Source organism: Aspergillus lucknowensis, assembly GCF_044049455.1.
Source record: "Aspergillus lucknowensis strain CBS 449.75 chromosome Unknown BJX67scaffold_45, whole genome shotgun sequence".
In the NCBI taxonomy this organism is placed as follows: Eukaryota; Fungi; Ascomycota; class Eurotiomycetes; order Eurotiales; family Aspergillaceae; genus Aspergillus; species Aspergillus lucknowensis.
Window position 1 is genome coordinate 19928 of NW_027263589.1, and position 21530 is coordinate 41457.

Sequence of the window (21530 nt, forward strand, 5' to 3'; positions counted from 1 at the left end):
TTCTATGGTAGCTTCTGCCTTTATGCCCGTAGAAAGAGAGGTAGTCTAGATGTATACTATAAATGTCTACTAGAGTCATGTCTACAAGTCCAGATGCCTCCTGCACAATCTCCCCTCCGCAGTCCGCGTCCATGCATCGCTCCCGACAGCCGACGGCCCGTAAAGGACAAAATCCGGATCATACCTCTTCTTAATCCGCAGCAACTCCCCGTAGTTCTCGCCAAAGTAGTCCTCCTTCCACGCCGGGTTGTCGAACGTCGCCTCGTTGATATACGCTCCACCCTCCGGGTCAACGGCACGGAGGAGCTCCTGGTGCTCGTTCACGGCCGCCTGCGCCTCTTGGAAGACGTCGACGGGGCCTGCGCCGTCGAACCACTCTTCAATGATTAGGTGGTACAGGGCTTCTCGCCAGGCGGGGAGGACGGCGTTGCGTCCGGGAGCAGTGACGGTGCGCAGGTGCGTTGCGTTTCCTGCGACGCCGTTGACGTTCACTGGTGCCCCTGTCCCGGTTTGGGTGGATGTGATGTTCCGCAGAACCGCGGTGAGCTCTGGTAATCTCTCTCTGACGGTCTCGCGTGAGACAAGGCGGCCTCCGATTGTCTCGTTGTTCAGGTAGCTCCCGTATGGAAGGCCCGGGTTGTACGTGGCGAAGTGGCCGTAGTACGACGGGTGGTCGTTGACCTCGTATGTATAGTGGAGGCCCAGGGCGTCGAGCTCCCGCAGGAAAGGCCGCAGGTTGTCTTCGAGGTCCGAGGCAGGGTGGTCGACGAGTGTAGCCTGCGTCACTTGGAATGATGCATTTGTGATACGGTAGACGGTCGTGAGGCCCGGGATCGTGTCGAAGACGAGCAAGCGGCGATGCCAGGCCTGCACGGCTTCCCAGAACGCCTCGTCGTCGCCGTTCTGCAGGTGGTCCACGGTCAACGACCCGCCTGCCACGACGCCGTCGCGGTGCGCCTTTGTCGTGACGGAGAGGACGACGGCGTAGTTCCCCGCGCCGCCACCGCTTAGGGCCCAGAAGAGGTCGGCGTGGGAGGTCGGGCTCGCGGTGAGATGTCGGCCATCCACGGTAACGGCTTCAAACTCCAGCACGTTGTCTGCTGCGAGGCCGTACGCGCCGAGAAGCGGTCCGTGGCCGGCGCCCTGGAGATAACCTCCTGCGATACCGACGGTGGGACAGTAGCCGCCGACGACGCGAAGGCCATGCTCGGCGGCGACCTTGTAGGCATCGAATGCTTGGACTCCCGCGCCGAGCTTGGCCGCTGGACCGGTATACTGCGGGCTTGTGTAGTTGATGAAGGCGATGTCCTTCAGGTTGTGCGTCCACAGAGCTAGGGAGCCTGGGCCTGTAGATCGACCCAGGTAGTCGTGTCCGGTATTCTTGACTTGGACGCGGATATTGTGGTTCTGGGCGAAGGCCAGACCGGCCACGACGTCTTCTGCCGACGTCACGTTGATTGCGTAGGAGGCGAGGTTCCCTAGCTCACAGGGTGCGTTGTCGCGGTCACTGAAGGGGCTGCAGGTGAGGTTCAGCCAGTAGGGCGACATGACATTGACCGGGTCGGGGAAGTACAGCGGCGGCTCTGACCAGCGATTGCGCACCTCTGCACAGGCAGCAGCGTCATAGTCCGGTCCGTGGCAGACGTGGGCGAGGGGTTTGCCGGCGATCAGCCTGCCTGAGACGGTTGTATTCAGCTGTGCCCAGTCGCTGTTCCGTGGCCATTGGCGATCGCCAGGGAGGAAGCGGCAGTGCGGGCTGGGGTGGTGGGATGGTGCACTTAGGGCTCCGGGCAGGAGCGAGATGCAGGCCAGCAGGGACAATGTACCGTGAGGCATCTCGCTTGGTCTTGCGGTACAGGTGTGAAGGCAGCACAGAGTGAGTGTGTGACGAATAGGGATAAATACTGTTCCCGTGGACTCAGGGCTGCAGCCTGTAGTGACTTTCCAGGGGTCTTTGGGGCTGATGGTGCGCCGTCTCGTATCTGCGCTGACCGTGCAGTTGGTGTGACTGCGTTGAGGGGATGCTCCGCCTGCGCTGACAGGGTCAGAGGATCGAGTCTGGCAATCTGTTCAAGGACGAGTGAGTCCGGCAGAGACGGATGGTGTCGCAATCTGGTGTTGAAGTGGCCCCCGTCGAGAGAGCGAAGTAGAAGCAGAAAAACAACGGGGCGTCTCTGGTGCTTGTCATCGTGATATACCTTCGTATTTACACCAGCAATCTAACCCAACTACGCACTTCAGATTCACCGCACCATGGCATCGCAGTTCGTCCAGTCGCTCATCGATACAGCTCAAGACATCCTGGCTGGCGGCATCGCCACCTGGAGGACCGAAGGCCTGCTTGCGTGGCCTACGCTCTACCTGGGCCTTGCCCTCTGGTCTTCTTACGTCTCGTCGCTCGTGTTCTATCGGTGTATGTCGTGCGCCGGGTGTCCGTACGTGCAATTGAATGCTAAACCAATGCAGTGGTCTTGTCGCCCCTGGCGGGCATCCCCGGGCCAAAGATAGCCGGTATGAAACACGCCAGTCCGTCAGGAGTCCTACTAACAGAGCAGCCATCACATGGTGGTACGAGATCTACTACGACGTCTGGCTCGGCGGCCAGTACTTCCGCAAGATCGATGCAATGCACAAGAAATACGGTGTGTCCGCGAAGGCTCACTACCCAGGCTACTGTCTAATGCGCGTAGGCCCCATCGTCCGAATCAACCCTGACGAGGTCCATTTCAACGACCCCGATTTCATCGAACCGCTCTTCCCCGGTCCAGGGCGCAAGACCGACAAGTCCGTCCTGACCGGACGGAGAACAGGCAGTACGTATTCCGAGCAATGGGTATTGGCAATGTGAAGGCTGACCTGTGAGCAGCCCCGAACTCGCTGGCAGGGACAGTCGATCACGATCTGCACCGCAAGCGCCGCAACACCATCAACGGCTTCTTCTCCAGCGCCAGTATCCGTCGCCTGGAGCCGATCATGCGGCAGGAGATGGGCCGCCTGCTGCAGCGCATGGAGGACGCGGGCAAAGAAGAGAAAGTCCTCCGCTTCCATTTCGTGCTTAAGGCTGCCGCATGCGACATCATTACGCAGTATGCGTTCGGCCAGTCGTTCCATTTTTTGGACGAGGAGGATTTTGCGAGTCCCTACATCGAGGCGACGGACGCCTTCCACTTCTTCAACCATGCCATGTGCCACTTTCCCATTGTCGGGACGTTGTTGGCGCTGGCACCGGACTGGGCTATCAAGACGTTTATCCCCGGCTTGACGGAGATGTGGAATAAGAAGACGGTAGCTTCACTGGCCCCCAACATTAAGGTATACTAACGTTAGTAGATGTGGATCGATGAAGTCGAGAAAATCCGCAGCTCGCCCAACCCGGACCGCATCAAGAGCACCATCTTCGAAGGCGTCTTGAGCAGCAAACTGCCCGACGAGGCGCAGCTGGTCGTCTTCGCCGGCCAGGGCACCACGGCATACACGCTGAGTGCGGCCATCTACCAGCTCCTGGCCAACCCGGAGGAATTCGACAAGGTCAAAGCCGAGTTGGTCGCGGCGCTCCCCGACCCGCGCGAGATCCCCTCGTACTCGCAGGTTGAGCAGCTGCGGTACTTCCAGGCTGCGATCCAGGAGACTCTGCGGCTCCATCCCGGCGTTGTCTCGCGGTTGCCGCGCGTGTCGCCCACGGAGCCCATTGTCTATACGAACAAGCGCAATGGCAGGACGTACGTGATTCCGCCGGGGACGGCGACGAGCATGACCACGCAGATCGCGCATACCAACGAGGAGGTCTTTGAAGATCCCCTCGCGTTCCGGCCGCAGCGGTGGATCGACAACCCCCGGCTCGACCGCGCCTTTATCCGGTTTGCGCGCGGCACCAGGAACTGCATCGGGTAGGGCTGCCCCGAGAGCCGGAGTGTATCGAGAAAGCTAACACGAGCAGCATGAACTTTGCCCGTCAGGAACTGTCCATCGTCCTGGCGACGATTGTCCGCAAGTACGATCGGTATCGGGGACAGAAGGGCCCGACGCTGGAGCTGTACGACACGGTGCGCGAGAGGGATATCGACGTCGTGCGCGACATGATCATCCCCTTCCCTGCAGCAGGTAGTGACGGGCTGAGGCTGAGGGTGAGGAACTAGATCAACGTAGATAGAGACTCTGGGGCAGCGATTAATCAATCTGGGAGATCGTTCGTATTTCTTTGACTTATTGTCACTTATTGGCTCGCACCCCTGGTCACCCCGAGTCGAGGCCTTTCCTTCTTCGTAAACACTCCGACGGGCACTTCCAGCGCAAGGTACGATCGGAATTGCTTATCGCCTCGAGGATTCTCTTCTCCTCGTTCCCCTTCCTCGTCTCACCCATCCCGCTCCCTCCGGCCATGGATTTCACCGTCCAGCTGCCCAGCGATCCCCTGGAGCGACGGCGCCAGCAGAACCGCATCGCCCAGCGCAAGTTCCGCCGTGAGTAGTAGACCGTCGAAGCATCGTCGGGCTCTGTCTCTGGTTCAGCAGACCGTTGTGTGTTGTCTGTAGAGAAAAAGCAGCTCGCCGGTACGAATCCTCGAGCTCGTCCCTTCCCCCAGATAACGCCCACCAGCGACCTCCTCTCCCTCTCGACTGACGTGCCCGGCCTCACACTCGGAAACACTGCCCCAACAGATGGCCCTCCAGCTCCTGACGTGATTGACAGCCTCCTCTTCGGGAGTACCTCGTCCAACCCGTTCTCCGCGTCCCTGTTCCCCCCCTCGCCCTATCCCACCCCTCCCAGCGCAAGCGAAGGCACCGCCACGACAGCGACCTCGCACCTCTCGCGAGATTCAGTCACGCGTGACAGTCGCCTCGCATCCAGACACCCCGACGAAGCGATCCCAACCCCAAAGAAGGACAAGGACAAAAGCTGGCTCGGAACAGTCCACATCGCCGCCCAGAACGGCCACGAGCGGATCCTCCGCGTCCTCCTGCAGCAACGCGGCAGCGGCAACGTCGACGTCGATGTCAACGCCCCCGACAGCGAGGGGCGGACGCCGCTCTGCCACGCCGTCGTCGAGGACCACGAGCCCGTCGTGCGCCTGCTGCTGAGCCACGGCGCGAGAATCGGCGTGCTGGACTGCGAGGGGCGCTCGGCTCTGCATTGGGCCGTGCTGTATCGGCGGCTGGAGGTGCTGCGGCTCCTTCTGGACCACTGGGCGGCGTATGAGCGCGACTGGTTCGACCTGGACGCATATGATCGCGTGGGATGGACGCCGCTGCATTTGGCTGTCGAGCGAGGGTTCGAGCCGGGGGTCCTCCTGCTCCTTGAGCGGGGGGCAGATATTAATGCGAAGGCGAAGAGGTGTCCGACTACGGGGGGGATTATTCCGTTCAGCGTGGCTCCGATGCGGTCGAGTAGGTAGGGTAGGATAAACGAGCGGCAGCGTGGCTATGACTTGATTGAACAGAGCATGGGAAGAAAGCATGAATTCGTCTGTCCTACGTAGACTGCGTATATACTTTAGAATGTGAACCAAGATGTCGGCCCCTTGCTACTCTACGCTTTGCAGCGCACATGCTGCTCTCCAGGGATCTGCCACGACGAGCTGGATGACAGTACAGTGATGGCTCATCGAATCTACAATCTATTTCTAATCTATTTCTAATCGAACTTGCGCCGACATGTTGGGCTTCATGATTTTCCAGCGTGATGTCCCGGTCCTCACAGGCACAGCTGGAGACAAAGAGTCACTGCAGTCACAGGGAGCTGATCGGAAACAAAAAGACCCCCCCTCTCCCCGCTGGCCCCTGGGCGTCTCTTCTGCGGGTCGGCCGCTGATCCCGCGCCGATCAGGCATCAGAATGACTCGCTGCATCATGCTGACCTTGCAGCGAGGCGCATTCATGCCGGGTCATGGTTGGCGCGATGGCGCGATGGTGCCATCGGTAGCGTCAGACGGCGCCCCTCGGGGAGAAACCAACCTCGTATACATCAAGGTCGTCAATTATCATCCCATGACGCCTTACTCCAGCCGAACGGCGTGCATCGTTCTAGGTGCTCATCCTGTCCTTCCGGAACAGTTCGTGCACGATGAGCGTCGCAGAGCCACAGCCCGTAGAACAGCCCAGCGAGAAAGGTGTTCCAGAGGATGGGTCAAGAGAGCTCCTCACGGCCCCGGGCGATGAGTTTCCCCAGGGGATCCGGCTGGGCTTGACGGTTCTTGGTGTGATTATGAGTCTCTTTCTGGTTGGCCGGTCTATCCGAATTTGTTACCCGTGATACTGATGTCGATGAGGTAGGCTGCTCTCGATATGGTAGACCTCTCTGCACGCTGTAAATAGGTTGTGACTAGAGGCTAACGATGTGAGACCATCGTTGCGACGGCCATTCCCCGGATCACAGATGAATTCCACTCGATAGACCAGGTTGGCTGGTACGGCTCTGCCTTCTTCCTCACTCTCGCCGCGTTCCAGTCCTTCTGGGGGAAGCTCTTTCGCTACTGCAATCTGAAATACACCGACCTTGCGACTGGCATCGTCTTCGAGGTTGGAAGCTTGGTTTGCGGTAGGTTCTGCTGTCGCTTCGATAGCTGCAGAGTTGATGGCTCACGTTGGCAGCGATGGCGAGGGACAGCACTGCCCTGATTGTCGGCCGCGTCGTCACCGGGATCGGAGGCGCTGGGCTATACTGCGGCACCTACACGATCATCGCATTCCTCGTCCCGCGAGAGAAACGCGCGCGGTATACCGGTCTTGTCGGTGTGTCCTATGCCATCGCAAGCGTCGCAGGCCCACTGGTCGGCGGTGCCTTTACAGATAACATCAGCTGGCGGTGGTGGTGAGCTCTTGCTCTTACAATGGCCACACTAGCCTCAGTAGCTAACAACGCAGCTTCTATATCAACCTCCCCATCGGCGGCGTCAGTATGGCGCTGATCCTCCTCGCCTTCACGCCGCCTGCATCTGCCAAACCCGTCCCGGCCCCTGTGTCCGAAATCCTCCTGCAGCTCGATCCCCTCGGCGTTCTGGCTGCCCTGGTGGCGCTCGTGTGCTTCCTGCTTGTCACGGAGTGGGCGGGCGTCTCGCGTGCGTGGGACTCGCCGGCCGTGATCGCGTGTCTGGTTGTCTCCGTGGCCATGGCTGCGACGTTCATCGGGATACAGTTCTGGCAGGGCGAGCGGGCGGCCCTCGTCCCGAGGATCTTGACGAACCGGGTGATCTTTGGGGCTTCGTGTTTTGCTTTCTTGTATGACCTGGGTTTCTTTTTTCTTTTCTCCTTGTGAACTAACTGGCCAGCCAAAACGGGATGAACTTCTTCTTCACCTACTACATCCCAATCTACTTCCAGTCGATCGACAACTACTCCGCCGCAGAGAGCGGGATCTACAATCTGCCACTGATCTTCGGAGCGTGTAAGCAAGCTGTTAAACCCTCTGCAGGTGCCCGGCCTGACTGAATACATCCACCAGGCCTCTTCGCAATTATATCGGGCTTCCTGATCACCATCAACGGATACTACACCCTCTACATGGCCACGGGGAGCGCCGCATGCACCATTGCCGCGGGCCTTCTCTACACAATGGGCATGGACACGCCCCTGGCCAAACCACTGGGCTATCAAATGCTCCTCGGAGCGGGCCAGGGCCTCGCAATCCAAGTGCCCGTCATCGTCGCCCAGGCCATCTCCAAGCCCGAGGATATCTCACCTGCGACTGCCATAATACTCTGTACGTGTCCGTCTACCCAGTCATGTTTAACGTGATTCTAACACAAAATGAAATGAAATGTGTAGTTTTCCAAACGACCGGCGGCACAATCTGCATCTCAGCCGGCCAATCCGCATTCCTCAACCGCCTCCTCTACCACCTGCACCGCATCGCCCCAGAGATAGACGCAAACTGGGTCGTGACCATCGGTGCCTCGGAGCTGCGTCGTGCCCTGGGGCCCGACCAGATCGGGCCCGTGCTGCAGGTCGTATATGGGTGGGTTGAAGGATACGTTTGCGCTGGGCGTTGGGTTTGCTGGGTGTGCGTTTTTGATGAGCTTCGTGGCGCCGGTACGTGATTTGAGGGGGTAATCTGTTGTGTTTTTTTGTGTATGGTAGGGGAATGGGAATTGAGATGGGGGTCCGGGAGGGTGATTAGGGCTAGCTCGACGATTCACACCCGAGAGAATGTCAACTATATCCCGTTTGGCTCGATATGCCCTTCCAACTCTTTAACGTTCACAGATAGAGACAATCAATCAATAATAACGTCGGCTAAAGTAAGCCTATCATCAGCTCGCAGGTGCAAACTAAGTGACGCTGCGAGTCAGGAACCCTGACGCAACAGTTCGTCGTCCAACCTCATCAAGGCCATGAAACGATGACAAGCACGCGTGGAATCTCGCGACGGTCGCCCGTTTCACATTCACTTGGCCAGCACGAACATCGGGTTGTCGGACTCGGCGTTCGCGCGGCAGTCGTGGTTCCTCCGTTCAACGCAATCGCAGATGCAGCGGTCAATGTCGTGCAACCCCGACGTTCGGTCGATCCACCTCCCTGCTCTGTTCCTGTCGATCGCGGAATTTTTCTGGAACCGTCAGCGCGATTTGCGGGAATTCTCCCACAGAGGTGGAGAAATGTCGACGCACGACTGTTTCGTCTTTACAGCGATCTTCGCCTCTGCATCCCACCAGTCCTGTCCTGTCCTGACGTCTCGATGACATCCTTCACATTCCTTATATGTAACAAACCTGCGTACCCGCTTCTCTCGCCGTCTCATTGAGTAAGGTTCTCCAAGATGAAGGCTTTCCTTGACGGTACAGCGCTGGTCGCGGCCACCCTCGCCCTCACCTTTATCCACCCCGCGGCCGCGCAAATCCGCGTGCGTCTCGCACCATCTAATATCCGACAGCTCGCAGATGCCGATTTCAACACCCTCATCGTGGAGAGCGAAGCCGAGAGTTCGAGCGACTCGTTCAGCAATGTCAATTTCACCGTTTCCGCGCCCGCGGGGTCCTACCTCGGGGGTAGCTACTACAAGTACCAATACACGCGGGCGGTCTCGCATCTGGGCGAGCGCGTTGTGAACCAGGGGATCACGACGTCGGCCGATAACCCGGACGCGGTGACACTTTCGATTACGGGGTTGGCAGAGGGCGAGCATTCGCTTTTGATGTGGCATAATTTGTGGTCTGAGCCTGAAAACGCGGCGGGGGCGGCGACGGTGTCGATTACCGCTGGTGGGGAGGATGTTGCCTCTGTGTGTCTTTCTTTCCTTGCCTTGGTTTCTATACCCTTGTATATCTTGGATCTGGGCACTGACAGATACAGGGCGTTGAGCAGTCCGTCCGCGTGGATAATATCTGGGAAGCGGCGACATCGTACATCACCTTCTCCGTTGGATCGGTTGATGAGGCCGTGGATATTGTCTACACGCCTGATGGCGGTGATGGCCTGGTATATCTCAATGGGTTTGAGATTGATACCCCAGCCATGGGGAACCAGATCTCCTTCCCGACGCCCGCACATCGCGACGAACGGCTCGAGCCAGAGGACGGCGAGAGTGTCCTTGCGTCGTGGAGGGTGCCGGCTGATGCTGAATCGGCGACGTACAATGTGTACCTGGGCACGGATGCTGCGAATCTAACGGCTATAGAAGAAGAGCTGGCCGAGCCGCAGGCCAGGCTAACAGGTGCGTTTCTCGTAACTATTCTTTTTTGACATACCACATACAATACTGACTGCCATTGCAGGCCTCAACAAACTGGACACCTTCTACTGGCGCGTGGATGTTGTCGCCGGCGATGCAACCTACACAGGACGCACCTTCACCTTCCGCCTCGCGCAGCTCGCGTTCCCTGGCGCCGAAGGCTTCGGGTTCGTCCCTTCCCTGCCCCCATTACGATTCAGTTCAGCACTGACGAAAGCAGTCGCTTCGCACGCGGCGGCCGCGGCGGCAAAGTCGTCAAAGTAACCAGCCTGGATGACACCTCAGACCCAGGGACGCTGCGGCACGCCCTAACCGTCGAAACGGGGCCTCGCATCGTCGTCTTCGACGTCGGCGGCGTGATCACCACCACCTCGCGCTTGTCCGTGAACAGCGACTACATCACGCTCGCGGGGCAAACGGCCCCGGGCAAAGGGATCATCGTGCAGGGGTACCCGTTTGGTCTTTCGGGGGCGTCCGACGTCATCTTCCGCCATGTTCGTGTGCGGCCGGGCTCGTCTTCGGGGGATACGGTCGACGGGATGGGCATGTCTGGGTCGAATTACTGCATCTTTGACCGGTGTTCGATGGGGTGGGCGATTGATGAGAGTTTCTCGTCGCGCACGGCGAAGAATATTACGTTTCAGCGGAATATGATATCTGAGCCGTTGAATGTTGCGGGACACCAGAATTACCCGGTGGGCACGGCGCATGGGTATGCGGCGACTGTGGGCGGGGATGTTGCGAGTCTGCATCATAATCTGATTGCGCATGCGGAGGGACGCAGCTGGAGTATGGGGGGTGGCGTGGATGATAATGCGACGTTTGCGGGGAGGCTGGATATCAGGAATAACGTTGTCTACAACTTTGGTACGACGCCCTCTTTGGGATAGAACTTGAGGTGCTGACAACAGACAGGGAGCCGAGTTACGGACGGAGGTGCCATGGAGGTGAACTTCGTCGGGAACTTGTATAAACAGGGCCCTGCCAGTTCCCTGACATACACTCTGCAGGCTACCGTACGTTTGAGTACCCTCCTCCTCCTCCTCCTCCTCCTCCTCCTCCTCCTCCTCCTCCGCCCTAACAACAGCAGTACGAAGACGACCTCCCCGGCACGCAACAGTACCACTGCGCCGGCAACTCCATGCCGGGCATCTTCGACCAAGATTCCGTGCAATTCGTCGACGACGGCACGGGCCAAACCACCAAGATCGCCTGCTACGCCGAAATAAGCATCGACCCGCCCCCATCGTACCAGAAGTTCTTCGACGACCCCTTCTTCCCCTCGTACATCGAGGAGCACACCTCGACGGAGGCGTACAAGCGCGTCCTCTCGGACTCCGGCGTCTCGCAGCCCGTCCGCGACGACCACGATACACGCATCATCCACGAGACGCTCAACGGGACAGCGACATACTCGGGCTCTGTCTCGGGGAAACCAGGGCTGATTGATAACGAGGCTGATGTCGGTGGTCTCGAGGATTTCCGGACCGTGACGCGGCCGGCGAGCTGGGATGCCGACGATGACGGGATCGCCGACTGGTGGGATGGGTCTACGGGCGGGGACGGGTATACCATTATCGAGGGGTATTTGAATTTCATGGCGGACCCGCATGTCTTTGTTGTTCCTGGTGCAAGTGTGGAGGTTGACCTTGCGAGTTTGGTGCTCGGGTTCCAGGGCCCGAGTTTCACTGTTGGGGAGACGGAGAATGGGCTGGGAAGTGTGGAGGTGAGCGGAGGGACGGCGGTTTATACCTCCTCTGGGGATGTGGGCGTGGATTACTTTACTGTTGCTGTTGAGGATGAGGAGGGGAGTACGTGGGAGAGGACGGTTGGTGTTGCCGTCTTCGAGGGGGCGGATGTGGTTGAAGAGTCCTGATTTGTATTGCGTCTATATGTATAAAGGCACGGAGGATGGCAGTGGATGGAGAGAAAGGGAGCAGACATACAACGTCCACAGGCATACTACCAGGCATCCTATCAACGACCTGGGGATCACAAGGCGTCGAAGCGCTCTCGATAAGAACATTTTTGTCCAAGAGTAGTGAAGGGACACTTGCAGGACTTGAAGATATTGCGTTGGACAGACGGTCCACCGGGCATGGGCATAAGCTTGAAATAAACCTCAACGCCTGCAGTTGGTATGACACTACCAGAAAGTCAAGGTGATACCCACCCTTGAATCCATAATCCAATTTGCCAGCCTTCACCCATCAATTTGGTCCGGAATCAGGCCCTCCCTCTCCACTATCTCATCAAACCGCGCTTTAATGCCCCTTAACAGCCGCAAAATCCTCTTTCGACACTCGAGACCACTATTGCAAAACCAGTGGGGTTCAACCATGAGCTCCTCAGGTCCGAGACAGAACTCTGCCGAGTCCACCGACTTCCCGGACGCCACAAGGTCCCCTACCTCGTACACCAGCTCAGGCTCACATCGCTTTATCCAATAACTATCACGCAATGTCCATTGGAAAGCCTCAAGGGCGCTGCGCGTGTCCCTAATACGCTCCTGGCTTAGAGAACTGCCGTACTGAATTTGGTTGATGATCATCAGAGCAATCTCAACAGGATCAACTCCTGGATAGGAGGAATTCTGAACGGACGTGGAGGCTCATGAAAGCACTCTTCATCGCGGCCGCGCTGTCATAGTAATTCCCCGCTTCTTCTATTGTCAAAGTGCGGCGCAACCCCCTCCTCCTTCCAAACACTCCCTGCTCGAAGCAAGAAGCCACCCCCGCATAGTGGTGTGGATCAAAATCCGAATCCCATATACCGGGGTTCGGCTGGTAGTAACTCTCTTACCATGCTCCATGTGGAGGTACCCCCGGAGCCGGCCGTACCCCCCATTCCATGTTCCATCTGCATTCTGCTTGCCAATACGCTTGCACTGGGTAATAAGGAAGCAAGTATGGTGGCCATCCACAAACCGCTGTTTAGTGTGACAGTCGGAGAAACCCTCGCAGCCAGCGAATAGCTTGTGCTGGTCCTGTGGGTTGGTGACATACCCTTCAACCAGGTCAAATAGCCAGTTAAGGATACTGTTCCAGACCCCGTTTACATCCCCATCGGGCTCCTTGTCTTTTTTCCCGGTAATAAGGTCTTGAACAGCCAGGGAGATACCAATGACATCCATGTGCTAGGTAAACCGTGAGTACCACTATAATAACTCTTGTTGGATGGGATAGTATCGTACCGTGGTACCTGGGGCGTGGGGATTTGGGCGGTTTGCCATTTAAGATATAGCAAGCTCTATGTTTGTTTCTGAGTGGTCTGGCTTTGTGGTCAATGGCTGGAGGCTTGGAGGTGTGTAGAAAACTAGGAGTGCTGTTTTCTGTGAGATTCGATGATGAAAAGGAATATCCATAGTGTTACTGTGTTAGGGAAGGCGCGAAGGGCCTTAAGGCAACAGCACCTTCACCAGTCCTCTTAATTCTGCAAGCGTCCAACATACGAAAACATATTCACCTTACCTGGCTCGCTTTAGCATAGTAACACTCTTTCCTCGTGGTCATATTCAGCCGGGTTTACTCCTAACTAGGTTTTTTCCCTAGGTCAAACCGCCCAAACAGAGTACAAGGTAGGTACTATTTTCCATTCATCTGGGCAATTTCATGAATAAATGTCACAGCAGTACAGGAAGAAGAAAGCTCGCAACGCATTACGAAAGTACCATATAACGTCCGAACATGTGGTCGAGACCAACTTGAAGGACAATACCGAGACCGAGGAGGGCACTGGTCGACACAAAGCTGGAGCAAACTCTTGAGGTGCTCATACTCATTGGATAGCGATGTGTCAGGCAAGGATCAACCGACCCCGCGGATCGCCTCCATATCCCAATAAAAATACCCTTTTTAAGCGTGGAATATCTCAACAATCAAGCTTTTAGAGAAAGTATACTTTGCAAACATAGCTTAATAGTATCTCTCTCACATTGTCGTATGTTTATTAGGGCTTGATGTGGAGATCGCCAAGGCTGATGCTCCATGTGATCGATACTTTAAAGAGTACAATAGTAAGTTTCCCAGGCGGACGAAAGAAGATTTGAGGGAAAAGATTGGAGCGATGGAAATTTCTAGATTTATTCTGGCAGCGGTTGTCAGAACCTCGAGAAGAGTATCTGAAACTAAATCCTAAGCTTGCTCCTATAGAGGGAGTAAAGTAAGAGCTTCGCAAAAAGGTTACCCCTTGGGAAGCGGGTTGAGGAGTCATTTCCGGGCGGATTTCGAGGACAAACCGACAGCTGTCGAATTGTGGCGTCAAATCTGCAGTCCTCGGGGTAATATAGCTAGAAGACTCCCTTCAGAATGAACAGGGCGGGGCGACCAGACCTGTGGTTTGGGTTGGGGGCCTCTTCAAGGGCGGATCCAGTTGAACACCATTCGATGTCTCCATGAAAGCGAGACGTAACTCGGACTCCTCACGACACCTTAGGACGCTTGGGGTTCGGCATACCCCCGCCACCTAAGCGCTTTCGCTGCATTGCTTCCATCTCTTGTTTCATAATCCTTTCCTGCTCCGTCATTTTCTTCGGGGCTGCCATGACAGGACCCTTCTTCCCAGCCAACGGATTTTTCTTAGCCGCAGAAGCAAAGACGTTCTTAGGCTTGCCACTACCACCGCCGAGCGACATCGACACTTTCGGCGCAGATTGTGCAGCTTGAGCCGGAGCAGGAGAAGCAGCAGCCGAAGACTCAGGCGTCACAGACGTGGAATTCTCCTTCTCCCCCTCCTCCGGCGATTGCGTCGGGGGCTGCTCGCTCGGCTGGGTAGCTTTCGCTCCAAACCCAATATTCAGCTTCACCTTGTCACCCTCCTTCCGCTGCAGATTCCGCGCCTCGGGATCAATATCATCCTCCTCCTTATCCAAATTCTGACGCGCCCGCTCGACCTGCTCCTGGATCTGTCTCTGCTCCCGCTCCTCATCTCCCCGGTCCTGCCTCTCTTTCTTCATAATCGCCTCCCGCCGCCTCATTGCATCCGGACTCCGATCGATATACGAGACGAAAAGACCCTTTTCCGTTTCCTCAACGTGACAAAGTCCCTCGCGTCCAAGGTGTGCCGCAAACTGTGAAAGACTCTTCCACTTCGTTGCGTTCATGTGAATATGCTACAACACCGCCCTGTCAGCCTTCCCTTCTTCGCAAAATGCGAAAAATTGGATGACCGTCACTCACCTCCTTATCAGCAATAACCTGCTGATAAAACTGATTAATATGCACTTTCTTTTCGCCATGTGTAGTCCGTAGCAAAGTCAAGAAATTGCTAATGAACTGCTTGCTGTAATCCTCGATATATTTCTTCGGATCTTCGCCGATAAGCAGGACCTGGCGCACGTGGCTTTCGCTCTGGACGTGACTGCATGATAGCAGGATTAGCCCCTCGAGTACACGCGACAAAGGAACTGGGAAGATAAGACTCACCACTTAAATCCGTTCTCATCGCGCATTTGGCGTTCACATGCTTGACAGTACCACCGGAGGCGACCTAACCCTTTCTAATGGGATTGTTAGCGATTTGTGTCACTGAAAGAGGTAGGAGAAACATACGGCCTTGATCTTGTTGCTGATAGCCTTCGTGCTTCCGGCTTCGGCGCGCGGCATCCTGACAGCTATAAACGAGTGGCTTCCTTAGCAGACTCGAGAACAGTGCGCAAGCTGAGGTCCAAAGAAGACCGTTACAGGGAGTGAAGAGTGGAAGAAGATAAAGCTGGTGGCGCAGGCGAACCGCAGAGCCTCGGCGCTTATCTAATCTATCACGTGATATAATCTTTTCCCATTTCGGATGGCCCACATGAGGATGTCTCCTGTTTACAGTAGTGCTATGAACTTGAAGGCACAACTTCTGCTTCGAGGCATAAATGTTTGCATGATTTCTACTCGTAATATACCAAACTCCGCCTGTCCTGCCAGCATCCTGAGACAGATTGCTTTTCTGATCACAAAAGGACGCCCTCTGTTAAAATACAGAACCAAAAGAACATAGAATCGACAAGGGGAAGGCAGAACTAAACGGCCATTCTAGGATTGAACAAAATTATAGAAACGAGGCCTAGGGCGCAACTCTGGAGTGCCGACACTCAAAGTTCGAGAGACATCACATCACATACTCATGGATCGCTGACGGTCCATTTTCGTTGTACTCCACACGGCTCATGAAGCCCTTGCTGAGACCCTGATCAATGACGAAAATGACCTTCGACGCTACCTGAGCTCCGAGGAATACAGCCTCTTCCATACCACGGTGAGTACCACCCGCAGCTGGACCGCCTGGTCCGTTGAGTCCAGGGGGGTTTTGCGCGGTGGTACTAGTGGCGGTCTGTTCCTTCCATTCGGGGAAGTACTCTGGGGGTCGTATGGTCTTCACTGACGTTGGCGTTTGCGAGTGGCCGGTAGAACGGTGATGAGAGAAAGTCGGGTCCATTGAGGGTGTCCCTGGCGGCATGTTGGGGGCAGCAGTGTTATTGGAATGTGTTGCGGCAACGAGAAGGGGGTTTACACCATGGCCTGCAGGGTGGTGCATTGGCCCAGGCATACCCTGTGGCGCAGGGGTATTCGTGCCGCCGGTGTGAAGCGGGGTAGAGAAGTTGGAGGGAATCTCTGATGTAAAGATGGTGCCGGACGGCGAGAGGACAAACATTTGGGTAATGGTGGCAAGCAGCGCTTGGGTGAAGCCTAAGAGTTATTAGTAGATGAATGAGGTACAGCAGTGGAGAGACGAACCCTTGACTCTGCTACCGTTACCAACAATGATCAGTGAATCCCATAGGTCACTGCGCTTGGTCGCATCAGGGACTGCAAGGATTGTGTGATGGATCTGAGTGGCGATATCTTCGAGGAAACCACTCGATAGCCGTTCTCCTGTCTTCTGCTTCGGAGTGGCAGCTAGAAACCGCTCAACACTAACTTCGATGTCTCTTGTTTGCCGGATAAAGCGCCCCGGTCCGTTGGGCGCACCCTCCTCTGGTTCTAGCTTCACAAATTCCTGATACTGGAACGTAGCCTTCTCTTTCTTGGAATTGGGGAGCCGCACAGGTTTTGCAGACGCGTCCGCGCCCTTCTTCGTGCCTGCCTTCTCTTTCTCCCGTTGAGCAAGGAACTCGCTGGTATCGCCACTACTAACGATAGCCGCCACATCTAGAACACCCTCATCTTCATCGTTCTCCCCAGCGCCATTCTGGGCTCTGGGCTGGTTAACCCCTTCGGGCCCACCAGAGGCAGGGTGGTTTCCGTCCTGTCGTGCGGTCGCGGCTGTTCCGGGTAGCGGAGTCCCTTGGGGTAGAAGCTCCGTGATGTTGCTCCGCTTCAGTTGTTCGCACATCTCTCGAGTAAAGCCTTTAGGGCCTAATAGCTCCAAAAGTCGGTCTGTCATATAGTCCCCACCGCATCCTTCCAGTGCAATACCCCTCCCGTGCTCGTTGACGATGAAGTCTGTGACAGCAGTGACATCGACTTTATCTTTCCCAACGTCGACGACAGTAGCAGTCGACACGCCATACCCGTAGCATACAGCGAGCGCCGAATCCATAAGACTGAAAGCGGGTGTTTTGAACTTCTCAAACACAAACTGAGTTAACGCTTCCCTGTCGCGTAATGACCAAGCCGGTTCCGCGATGAGCAAAATGGGTGTATGGAAGGGGGGACTGAGGGTGTTGTAGACATGTGTAAGAAGAGCAAAGAAGCAGGGCCAGTCGACGATGCGTCCATTCTCCATTGGATAGATCGCTCCCTCCTCAGAAGCCACGTCTTCCTCGTAGAAAATCTCCTCCACCGTCTGGCTATTCTCTCCATTCGCCTCACTTTTCTCCCCATCCAGCTCACTATCAGCCCCCTCTGTCTTGGGTTCATCCGTACTTTCAGTTTTCGGTTCGTCCGTGTTCGTTGTCCCCTCCTGTGTCTGTGGTGCGTCCTCGTCCTTCATCTCCACATCCTCCTTCGGCGCGTCGGAGCCATTGGTGGCGAGTTTGATCTCCTGTCGCCTCTCACGGATCTTGTACGGCTCATATTCACCCTTCTTTTCCCCAGGAAACATCCGCGTCGGGAAGCGATATCGAGCCGGTGTGAAGGATTCTGGGAGGCCCAGTTGCGCCAGGGTCACTTGCGATCCTGGCGCAATTATCTAGCGAGGAAGAATTAGTACGGCTTGTCTTTTTCCAGACCGTGCGGGCAATGAAGAGAAATTGGACGTACAAGAATATGCTCATCCTTGAATGGTGGCATTTTCTGAAAGCTGGCGCGAGCAATCGGGGCAAGTTCAGCGATGGCGGAGGAGCTTTCAGTCGCTCCGCGACCTTTGCGCGCAGAGGCTGGGCGGAACGCCCGATCAGGTTAGCGCCAAATCTGAATCATCGTTCAGTCTCGACTTGACCTCTGGAACTGGTTTTCAGGTCCAGGCGATGATCCATTTTGCTGTCCAGAATTGATGATATTAGATGACGTGAACGAATATACGCACATGCAGAATACAATGTATATTGCGTGGCTTGTTGCAATTGTTCATAGTGTCCTCGCAGTGCTGGCGGCACGCGGTTTCGACGGAATATATATCTGTCCCACGCTACCAGATCGTGCAGCCACAGTTCGTTTGGTGCTCTCTTGCATGGGTTCTGATGATTTGAATTTTCTCGTGACCGTGGCGTGTTATTATTTAGAGGTCATGAGATAGATAAGATCATTATTTCAAGAAGATATACCAGGCTAAATCTCAAACTCCATACACCCCTCCCAATTTTGCACCCCGAATTACGGCTCTATGACCAGCACGAGTTCACACCATTATAACCCCACGCATGGACAATCACTAGCTATTCGGGAGCCCCGTCCGGCACAGAGTGATACTTCTCTGTGGCTGAGCGGAACAACTCCTGCTGCTGGCGAAGAAGTTCCTCCTCAGACAACCCGCTCTGTTCCATCTTACTCTGTTTCTTTTCACGCGACTAGACGGACCGTTAGACTTTGACTGACTGAAGAAGCCCTCAAAAGAAGTTCCTACCTTCAACTGTTCTTTATGCTCCTCCGCCACCGCAAGAACATCCGGGATGTAATCTCCAAAGCCGAGGTCACGTAGAGCCCGCTCCACATGCTCACAGGCGATTGTCTTCTTCGCTTCCTTCTCGCTGATGTCGTTGGCTTCGGAGGAGATCAGGGTGATAAATTCGACGCAGCATTCCATGAGGAGGTCTCTTGCATCTTTGGAAAATGTCTGACCGGAGGAAGGGGGAAGGATCTCGGTGATTATCTTCTGGACCGTTGCTGGATCGGCGCGTTAGTTATGGATGCATTTCTCTGAATATGATGGGGGAATAGGCGCAGCCGGGTGGCCGGGATCGAAGGAAGGGCCATCCGTGCTAGGTCTACTACTAGGCGACTGCGTTACACACCTTTAGGAAGCGACAAGTCATCGTTTGCTATTGGAATCGCGGTCAGCTTGTAATGCGCTAAGAGATGGGCGGGACTTACAGCCAAATTCTCGATCTGACATGGTGTGGAAATGTGTGGGGTTTCGCAAACAATATTGGTTGACACGAGATAAGGCTAGTGTGGGAGAGGCTATTTATTTCAGTCGATCTTCTGTTGTCTTTAGAGAATCGCTTCTTTGTGAGCTCTGTCATTGCTCGCGAATGAATCTGGAAGGGAAACGACTTGACGCGGAACGGAACAACGAGCCGGCAGAATCATACCGCCCACTTTTCCTTTTCTTCGGCAGGAGTTTTTTTCGTCTCTGTTCTCCTTCACCTTCCCACAACTGTGGGATGCAATCAATTCTCCAACGACACCACGAGTCTATGCTCTCGAAATAGTAGGGTATGTTTATTTCAGTTTGTGCTTTCCCCCTTACCATGATGAACATCGTTGTCGCCCCTATCAGACCTTCTATGGTGACGTACACTGTCCAAGCCAAACGGACTACTGAAATGAATTTCCTCCTTCACTATACCCCCAGCGCTTGCTGTGATCGTCGCTGACCTTTGAAGATGTAGTTTCGAATTGATAGTCTCAGATTCGGCTCCATCAGATGTAGATTCAACACAGGTACGGTACTAATTTTTCTCCTGTTGTCTCCTCTTTTTGTGATGAACAAAATACATTCCATGCTAAGTATGAAGGTGCGCTGCACCTAATGCTTCTAAAATGTACCTGCTTTTCATCTTTCGGCTGATCAATTACATTTCCATTGTGGTGTTCTATGTCTCTTTGTCGAGTCTATTGCTGACTCTTCTACAAAGTAAATCTAGTCGTATCACGCCTGGTAGGCCTCGAGGAGCTTATCATTCCACCTTCATCAGCGTTAGCAATATAGCCCAGCAGAATAAGCAATGAAATGTCAGGACTTACGTGAGAAATTTCCCGGACAACTCCCTCGGCGCGTCAAGCACCAACTTCGCCATAACATGCCCAGGCTGCTCGGGCTTCAACAACTTCCCTTCCTTATGCACCGTCGTAAACTTCGCATGTACCTGCGGCTCTAACGTCGTCGCATGATCCTCCCTCAACTCCCTCTGCATCTCCGTATCCACCATCCCCGGCCGAATAGAAACACTCGTAACATCGGGCTCCTCCTCCCCAAGACTCAAGGCCAAATGATTCATCGCAGCCTTCGTAGACCCGTAAAGCCCCCACCCACGATACGCAGAGACACTCGCCCCCGAACTCGTAAACACAATCCGTCCCTTCCTTTCCCTGAGCGCCGGCAGGGCCGCCGTAACAAAACTCACCAGACTAAAGAAATTCACATCGTACCCTTTCTTCCACTCCGCGATATCCGCATTCGCGATCTTCCCCACCTGCCCGAGAATTCCATGGTTCAGGACTAATCCGTCCACTGCGCCAAAGGACTTGAGTGCGAGATCGACGGCTTTCTGGCCGAGGGAGAAATCGGCTAGGTCGCCGTTTAGGATGGCGACTTGGTTCGTGTATTCGTCTTTTAGGGTTTGGAGGGGCTCGATGCTGCGTGCGATCACGACGACGTTGTGTGCTTGTGGCGAGGAGAGGAGGTATTTTGCTATTGCGAGGCCGATGCCTGGAATTTATCTGTGAGTGGTCCTTGTGATGCTGGGGAGGTGGGGGTGTAGGAGAGGGTTACCTCGAGAAGCGCCAGTGACGATGATAGCTTTGGGTACCATTGTGGTACTTCTTCCGAGTAAAAGTGTGGAGGGATTGAGAATGGAAAATGGATGTGAGGAAAGGAACCCGCCGCAGTGGTTTGCGGATGAAGTTCGGAGGATGATGTAACCACCGTGGAGGGGGCTAGTTAACAAGAGGTATCTCCTGCAGGGGGCCAGCTCTACAAGATCAAGCGAGCTGGACGAGTCAATTGATTTATAATAGACTGATTATCTTATTACAACACATTCTGGCTCAATTGCTGATGCGTTGTTGTGTGAACTTGATACCTACTGTGCCCCTCCTGCCCCTCTCGTAGCAAAAAGCTGCGTTGATCGTAGAGAGCATTCCATCTACCATAATAGCGCTTGGAATGTAAGCATAGCCTCGAAATATCAGCCTCATCGTCGTTATTAACCTTATGTCCGTATTTTAACTTCCACGTTCTGGATTTGGCCATGGCCCTCCCCACTGATTAACGACGCCATATTCCGCCGGGAAACTCCCCCGTTTCCCCATTTCCCACTGCTCTCGCCTCGCATGAGGATCTTCTGGTACCATTGTGCTGATTACTTGGCTCCACCGGTTGGGACAAGGACTTAGTAGGGTCATGAAACGTGCTGCTGACGTTGCTGGGTTGAGAGTAGGGTCTCCGAAGGCGAGGCTTTAGGCGTCGTCCGGAGGATAGCGGGTTCCCGTCGTCAACCTTCATAGGATTCTAGAAGAGATATCTGTTTTGCAGCTAGTCCCCAGTCTAGCGACCAG

General features: G+C 55.2%; 10 protein-coding genes across 10 annotated transcripts; 4 read left to right on the forward strand and 6 right to left on the reverse strand.

Annotated features, from left to right (window-relative positions):
* Positions 1–81: 81 nt before the first annotated feature.
* On the reverse strand, positions 82–1836 carry BJX67DRAFT_374141 (FAD-dependent oxidoreductase; the record flags this gene model as incomplete). Its single annotated transcript, XM_071031511.1, has 1 exon — positions 82–1836. One exon carries the CDS (start codon positions 1834–1836, stop codon positions 82–84), a length of 1755 nt encoding a protein of 584 aa, XP_070882938.1.
* A 417-nt stretch (positions 1837–2253) lies between these two features.
* On the forward strand, positions 2254–4136 carry BJX67DRAFT_374142 (cytochrome P450; the record flags this gene model as incomplete). Its single annotated transcript, XM_071031512.1, has 7 exons — positions 2254–2413; positions 2467–2511; positions 2556–2642; positions 2691–2813; positions 2867–3285; positions 3331–3887; positions 3938–4136. 7 exons carry the CDS (start codon positions 2254–2256, stop codon positions 4134–4136), a joined length of 1590 nt encoding a protein of 529 aa, XP_070882939.1.
* A 242-nt stretch (positions 4137–4378) lies between these two features.
* On the forward strand, positions 4379–5392 carry BJX67DRAFT_384141 (ankyrin repeat-containing domain protein; the record flags this gene model as incomplete). The annotated part of the gene is made up of 2 exons (XM_071033606.1): positions 4379–4460; positions 4533–5392. The coding sequence occupies 2 exons, from the start codon at positions 4379–4381 to the stop codon at positions 5390–5392; spliced, it is 942 nt and encodes a 313-aa protein (XP_070882940.1).
* Positions 5393–5989: 597 nt separating this feature from the next.
* Positions 5990–8228, forward strand: BJX67DRAFT_362124 (MDR family MFS transporter). Its single transcript, XM_071029961.1, has 8 exons — positions 5990–6216; positions 6270–6284; positions 6339–6534; positions 6588–6807; positions 6861–7214; positions 7265–7380; positions 7438–7695; positions 7761–8228. Exons 1-8 carry the CDS (start codon positions 6061–6063, stop codon positions 8030–8032), a joined length of 1587 nt encoding a protein of 528 aa, XP_070882941.1. The 5' UTR covers positions 5990–6060; the 3' UTR covers positions 8033–8228.
* Positions 8229–8751: 523 nt separating this feature from the next.
* Positions 8752–11539, forward strand: BJX67DRAFT_384143 (pectin lyase fold/virulence factor; the record flags this gene model as incomplete). The annotated part of the gene is made up of 6 exons (XM_071033607.1): positions 8752–9213; positions 9285–9645; positions 9707–9830; positions 9884–10530; positions 10579–10679; positions 10754–11539. 6 exons carry the CDS (start codon positions 8752–8754, stop codon positions 11537–11539), a joined length of 2481 nt encoding a protein of 826 aa, XP_070882942.1.
* Positions 11540–11866: 327 nt separating this feature from the next.
* BJX67DRAFT_384144 (uncharacterized protein) lies at positions 11867–12895 on the reverse strand (the record flags this gene model as incomplete). Its single annotated transcript, XM_071033608.1, has 3 exons — positions 11867–12240; positions 12466–12799; positions 12857–12895. The coding sequence occupies 3 exons, from the start codon at positions 12893–12895 to the stop codon at positions 11867–11869; spliced, it is 747 nt and encodes a 248-aa protein (XP_070882943.1).
* A 774-nt stretch (positions 12896–13669) lies between these two features.
* On the reverse strand, positions 13670–15235 carry BJX67DRAFT_362128 (putative C2H2 finger domain protein (Kin17)). Its single transcript, XM_071029962.1, has one exon. The coding sequence runs from the start codon at positions 14762–14764 to the stop codon at positions 14084–14086; it is 681 nt and encodes a 226-aa protein (XP_070882944.1). The 5' UTR covers positions 14765–15235; the 3' UTR covers positions 13670–14083.
* Positions 15236–15450: 215 nt separating this feature from the next.
* On the reverse strand, positions 15451–17921 carry BJX67DRAFT_229023 (putative chromatin remodeling complex subunit (Arp9)). Its single transcript, XM_071025895.1, has 3 exons — positions 17853–17921; positions 16386–17781; positions 15451–16337 (listed from the first exon to the last, which is right to left on the reverse strand). Exons 1-3 carry the CDS (start codon positions 17880–17882, stop codon positions 15760–15762), a joined length of 2004 nt encoding a protein of 667 aa, XP_070882945.1. The 5' UTR covers positions 17883–17921; the 3' UTR covers positions 15451–15759.
* A 135-nt stretch (positions 17922–18056) lies between these two features.
* On the reverse strand, positions 18057–19277 carry nctB (negative cofactor 2 transcription regulator complex subunit NCB2). The gene is made up of 4 exons (XM_071029963.1): positions 19122–19277; positions 19043–19069; positions 18655–18914; positions 18057–18598 (listed from the first exon to the last, which is right to left on the reverse strand). The coding sequence occupies exons 1-4, from the start codon at positions 19141–19143 to the stop codon at positions 18467–18469; spliced, it is 441 nt and encodes a 146-aa protein (XP_070882946.1). The 5' UTR covers positions 19144–19277; the 3' UTR covers positions 18057–18466.
* On the reverse strand, positions 19278–20977 carry BJX67DRAFT_362135 (SDR family oxidoreductase). Its single transcript, XM_071029964.1, has 3 exons — positions 20746–20977; positions 19998–20682; positions 19278–19939 (listed from the first exon to the last, which is right to left on the reverse strand). The coding sequence occupies exons 1-3, from the start codon at positions 20783–20785 to the stop codon at positions 19903–19905; spliced, it is 762 nt and encodes a 253-aa protein (XP_070882947.1). The 5' UTR covers positions 20786–20977; the 3' UTR covers positions 19278–19902.
* Positions 20978–21530: the final 553 nt, after the last annotated feature.